The sequence below is a fragment of the Rhinolophus sinicus genome, chromosome 12, assembly GCF_057876585.1.
Source record: "Rhinolophus sinicus isolate RSI-liver-muscle chromosome 12, RSI-T2T, whole genome shotgun sequence".
Lineage (NCBI taxonomy): Eukaryota > Metazoa > Chordata > Mammalia > Chiroptera > Rhinolophidae > Rhinolophus > Rhinolophus sinicus.
In genome coordinates, this window is record NC_142512.1 from 31,078,470 (window position 1) to 31,084,469 (window position 6,000).

General features: G+C 50.0%; 1 protein-coding gene across 4 annotated transcripts in view; it reads left to right on the forward strand.

Annotated features, from left to right (window-relative positions):
• Positions 1-5,681, forward strand: part of C12H17orf67 (chromosome 12 C17orf67 homolog) — a 30,306-nt gene extending 24,625 nt beyond the window's left edge. For 3 of the 4 annotated variants that reach the window (XM_088802165.1, XM_088802163.1, XM_088802164.1), the window contains 2 exons: positions 3,123-3,260; positions 5,239-5,681. In XM_088802165.1, coding sequence (XP_088658291.1) covers positions 3,123-3,239 — 117 coding nt within the window. In that variant the 3' untranslated portion in view covers positions 3,240-3,260; positions 5,239-5,681. Of the gene's footprint in view, positions 1-3,122; positions 3,261-5,238 lie in introns of those variants that run through there. The other variant, XR_016022881.1, reaches the window with a different exon arrangement.
• The last annotated feature ends 319 nt before the right edge of the window (positions 5,682-6,000 follow it).

Sequence of the window (6,000 nt, forward strand, 5' to 3'; positions counted from 1 at the left end):
ACAAGCACACAAACAAAAATACCCACCCTGGCCGTGGGTGGAATGGAGGAAAGAGGTAAGAGGAGAGGCAGGGAGAAGCCTCCAGAGGAAGTGGCAGGAATCTCACAGGAGGGCTGGGGCCTGAGATGGGGTAGAGGCAATGCGAATGGGAGAAGGGGTCCCGGAGCATCCCTGGGATTTAGGGGTTCCTCGGACAGTGGGAGTGGGAGATGAGAAAGACGAGGGAGCCTGGTAGTGTGCTGAAGCTTCTGGCTTCACCAGCCACGTGGGGCCGTGACCTGATATGTGGCGAACTATTATCGCCGGTCATCTCCTCAGTGCCCACGGGCCACTTCCCTGTTTGCACCAGACGACAGAGAGACAAGGGATGGAGGAAAGGAAGAGACGTTTGTAACCAAGACGAGGGAAATATTAACAACACTTCACTCGTATTTCAAAAGCAACCTGTTAATTTATCATTTTTCTGTATCAACGAAGACCTGTTCTATGTCCCGTGGTTTCTATGAGATAATGCAATGAGAAGCAATACACAGAAAACTCAGCCTGAACTGGTTTTGTTGAAGACTAAGTCTTGTTGGGAAGAGGAGGCCCACCCTGAGCCTGGAAGTGACCCTCCTGTTGGTCAGGCACAGAGCATGAGCAAGCTGAGAGAAGAGGGGAGAGACGACCGCCGCATGCGAGGGAACAACGGGTCCCCCACCCCCTGCTGGATCAGTGTATTCAGTGGCCACCGGCTCCTCTGCAACAAACATCAGTGCCATCTGTTATTTGTGCTCTCTGCCCCCTTCTTTTGGCAACAGCATGCTCCTTGTGACTCCTCGTCCCGGGATGGCTCCTGGTTTTCTCCACTCCGTCTCCCAACCATCCTCCACCCTGCTCTGCCCAGCTCAGGAGGCTCACGCCTCGTGGCCCACATCCCTGGGATCTCTGACTGGCTGGCTTCTGTATGGGATCTGCAGCAGGTGGAGGGCAAGAGGAGAGAGAGGGTGGGGTATTTGTGCCCCACTTCCTCCCTGTTCTGCGGAGGCCCTGCCCCTCCATGACCATGGCAGCCCCTTCCCTCTGCGCCTTGCAGGTCTAGGCCTGGCCACAGCTTCCCTTTATTGCTCGTCCTGGGTGCTGGAATGTTCTGTGGTGGTTCCCTTAACCCTGTTCCCATGACTGTGAATAGTCCCTTCATTAAAGACCCTTCAGGTGAACCATCTGAGGGAGAGTTTGTGGTTCTCCAGAAGCTCAGAAATCAACAAGGGCTGTCAGTGACAACCGTGGGCCAGGGCAGGAGCGTGGGGCTTCTCTCTGCTGTTATGAAGAGGTGGGGAAGGTGGCGGATCCTACAAGGAACTGCCCTCACCTGCTGGTTACAGTGACATTTTCCAGAGCCACAGACCAAACTCAAGGGGCAGAGTTAGTTGTCACCTTCTGTTCCCTCTCAGGCAGGCATGCCGGTGAAGGCCTGAGGTGAGCAGCATTGTGGGCAGACCACTTTGTCAGGGTGACGCCGAGATGGTGTGGGAGGCGGAGCGTGGAAGAGAGAAATGGGAGGCAGAGGGATGGATGCAGGGGTGAGGAGGTGTGATAGCTTGGGTGGGCAGCAATGAAGACCCAACCTACAAATGTCGCAGGTGGAAGCAATGCATTTGAGAACTAGTCAGGAGGTAGACTCGAAGTCCTGATGCTCAGTCTTATGTTGAGTTTGAGGGTGAGGGATGAGGGTCTGTGTTCTGGCTTGGGTTCTTGAGTAGGTGGAGATGCTGACCCGAGAGATGGGCAGCAAAGGACAACCAACTGCTTTCTGTCGTGAGCCTGTCAACATGGGGCCGGCTGTCTTTCACAGAAGTGGAATCATACAATACATAGTTCTTTGTGACTGGCTCTCACTTAGCGTAATGTTTTCAAGGTTCATTCATGTTATGGCTTGTATCAGTACTTCATTCTTTTTCATGGTCAAATAGTATTCCATTGTATGGACATACCACATTTCATTTACCCGTTCATCCATCGATGGGCATTTGGGACATTTCTACTTTTTGGCTATGATGAATAATGCTGCCATGAACACCTGCGTTCAATTTTTTTTGTGTGGGCATACATTTTCTTTTGGACATACAATTGCTGGATCTTATTGTAACTCTGTATTTAACATTTTGAGGAACTGCCAGCCTGTTTTTACAAAATGCTCCTCTGTCCTAAGTGACAATTTTTGTTTTGTTTTGTTTTGAAGTCTAATTTTGTTTGAAAATCGTGTAGAAACGTCAGCTTTCTTATGTTTACCCTTTGCCTTTTAAAAAAGATGATTTTATCGCACATGCGTGCAGCCATAACACATGTGTTATTAGTTATGCATGTTTTGAGCTTTACAAAAATGGTGCCACACTGTAAATGTCGTCTTCTTGGACTTGCTCTTTTAACTCAGCATGCTGTTTCTAGGACTCACCTATGTTGTTGTATGTAGCTGTAGTTCACTTATGTTCATTGCTGTATAATGTTCCACGGTGTGAGCCTATCATAATTTATTTCTCCGTCCTTCTGCCAATGGATATGTGCATGTGTCCAGTGTTTTTCTACTACACATTTATTGCTGCTATGAACATTCTTACACACATCTCCTGAGAGAAGAGCTTCTCTGTTCTCAAAATGACCAACAGCATTGGCATTGGCTGGGAACTTGTTAGAAAAAGCAAATTCTGGAGCCCCACTCCGGACCCACTGAATCAGAAACTCTGGGGATGGGACCCAGCAGTCTGTGTTTTCACAAGCCCCCAGGTGATTCTGAGGACTGATAACGTTAGAGGACCACTGCTCTAGGGTATAAACGAGGAGTGGGATTTCTGGATTGCTGGAACCAATTGTTTTTCAAAGTGGTTGTTCCAGGTTACATCCCATTAGCTGTATATACGAGTTCCCGTGGATACCTACTCTCTCAGCACTTAGGGTCGTCAGATATCTTGACTTTGCCCATCGAGTGGCTCTGTCTGGTCTGTAAGAGAGGCACGGGCATGGCTGTTTCTCCTCCCTCAGTCTGGCGGCGTCCTGTCTCAGAACCGCAGCCATACCCCGCACATCGGCAGCTCAGCTGTCACTGTGGATAAAAGCCTCTCTTCTATGTGGGTTTGTTTTGACAGGAGTACATGAACTACCTGCTCCGCCTGGAGCACCGCGCCGAGGAGCAGTTCATGGAGCACTGGCTGAACCCTCACTGCAAGCCCCACTGTGACAGGAACCTGGTCCATCCCGTGTAAGGGGCTTGGGACCAGCCTCTGGTACGTTCCTTCTCCCAGGCCTTCTGTGTTAGGGAGGCAGCCGTGGACAACACATGCATATGCTCAGAGGCCTTTGACAATGTGGTATTCGGGGACCCAGCTAGTTAGCTTGAGTCGAGAGGTGGGAAGAGCGAGGCAAGAGAGACAGGTTGAGAGAAGCCCTGGAGGACACACAAGGGAGCCTGCCCTCTATTGACTCACCAAGAGATCCCAAATAGGGGAGGAATGCGACTCTCTTTGCTGTCCAGGAAAGGTCGTTCTGAAATACAAATCTGGAGAAGTGTGGCTTGTTTAGTCTTGGGTCTCAAGGTGGGGTCAGCAGTCATAGGCTTGACCAGTGTGACATTTATCACCATCATTACTACTGGCACCAGGAGTAAGCACTGTGTTACCGCCTTCCCATAGTCTTCGACGCTGGGAATCTGCCAGGCTCACCCTGTCTGCCCTCGTCCTCTGGGTTTAGTCTTTTGGTCCCCCTGAACTGGACAGCTCAGGGTTCCCAGAATGCCTGTGTACCCACCACGGCACCTTGCTCCTACCTGAAGCTGTTTGCTTCTTTCCTGACTGTCTATGTCCATCTCCTTCCCCCTTTCCAAATCTTATTCGATAAAGTAGCAAATCCCTTCAGAGGTGAAGCCTGGTGAATGTCATTTCTCCCTCTGTAATTTGGATGAAGCAGGACACGATATCATTGGGCAGTTTGTCATCTTTGGTTAAGAGAAATCTTATCTTTGTTTTTATTTTGTGCTACTGTGAGTTAACATGGAAAGGAAAGCTGTCTTGAGAGTATGCTCTTTATAACTATCACCTACATTCTCTCTTTTGATCCTCTTAACGCCCCTGTGTCATTGCAGGGCGTGCATTTTAACCCTGTTTTATAGAGGCGCTAACTGAGCCTGATTAAGCTGCTAACTCATGCTAGGCAGTGGTTAGTATGTCAGTCTTCTGGCCACTCCAGTCCTGCGTACTTTTACATGGATGGTCCTGCTGGGTCCTGCACATGTGTGTGTGTGTATGTGTCTGTGTGCGTGTGTGTTGAGGGGGCACAGAGTCCTCTGAGGGGCTTTACCAGATAGTGAGAGGAGCATCTACTGGGAGTGGAACAGAAGTTCTGCTTTTGAAGTGTAGGGGGTGGGCTGTTCTGGTCCTTCCAGCCTCTGGAGCCCTGTTCTAGGTCAGAGTTTGTCCCGCCCCTGCACCAGGGACCTTTGTCCTCCAGCCCTAGAAGCCCTCGCTTGGCTTCTTCCAGAGAACAGGACTGTGGAGCAGTTCGGAGCTCCGACTCCGGAATTTGGCAGGCTTCGGTTCAGCTGTGTTCCTGCTCTGTGGAGTTGGGCAAGTCGCCTAATCTCTGAGTTTCCATTTCTGCATCTGTCAATTGAGACAATAATGGTAACTATGGAGCTGGACCCATAGTAAATGACTCCATGAATGGAGGCACTTATTACCAGTGTGCAGGCCAGGCAAGGGGAAAGTTCCTGGGGTTGAGCGAGCCCCATGGCAGCGCCCTCCCAGGGCAACTGAGGCCTCTGCCTCCGGCTCGGATAGGCCTGGCTGGTCAGTTGGGGGTGGGCGTGGCTCCTGCAAAACACAGGATTCCACAGAGGCCTCACGCCGGGCATCTCCCGTTTACACGGAGACAGTGGCTGGAGAGAGGCCTCCACTTGGACTTTGCAGTCAGATAGCACTCAGATCGTGATCCCACCTGAGAAAAATTGCCCAGCGTCTCTCTCAATTTCCTCATCAAAAGGAGGATAGTAAGCGTTCCTCCCTCATGTGGTTGTTCTGAGCTTTAAAAACGTCAATGCATGGAAAATAGTGCTGCTGTGGGACATCCTGGGTGTTTAGGACGTGACAGCTTGATGGCTGCCCCCTATCCCGGTACCCCATCCGTCTCCTCCTCTTCCCCTTCTCACCTCCTCGCTCCTTCTTTACAATATCACTATCACGTTAACACAATTTTCTCATTCTTTTCCAGCAAGCACCTTGATAATCATCCACCTGGATAATGTCAAAACAGGACGAGGCTCCTTCTTTCATTTACTTTTCAGCTGCGGAAATGGATATCTTCAGACCTTGTGAACTGTGGCCATGGCAAAGGTTGCCTTGGGGATTGGTGGCAAATGCATATGCTGTTTCATTTTACTAACCTGCATAACTCACTGAAACCAAAGCTTAAAGTGTAGACACCCCCTCCCCTTCAAATAGCCTCCCTACCAGTTTGGAAGGATGGGCAGAATGAGAATCTTGCCTGGGGCTGATGGAGCTGGTCCTCCAGGGCATGGAAGCAGGCTGCTTGCTCTAAGCACTGTGGGAAGTCCTGTTCAGCATCGTGCAGTACCACTTAGGGCTGCAGAGGTTCGGAGACACCTGTTTTTCCCTCACCTTTCCTGCTCTAATAAACACAGGTGTTAAACCTGCTTTCTGTGGTGTCTCTTTTCGTTTCTCTCCAAGAAGAGAGCAGAGATTTTCACCCCCCACTGTTTATCGTTGTGAATCTAGCATCAGAAAACACATTGTTCTTGGAATAAATGATTGGATGAAAATACAAATACCCAGGAATTTTTCACAAGAGGCATCTTTTTTATGTTTTATTTTTTGGAAAGAGATTATTTGCCCCCGGTCAGCTCTGGAAACAGAGCCTTAACTTGATACCAGGTACCCATCCTGGTCTTCTAGCCAAGGAGGTGTTTCTTGTGGAAAGTGGGTGGCAGATCCTGTATCCTCGGGCCCCTCGCCT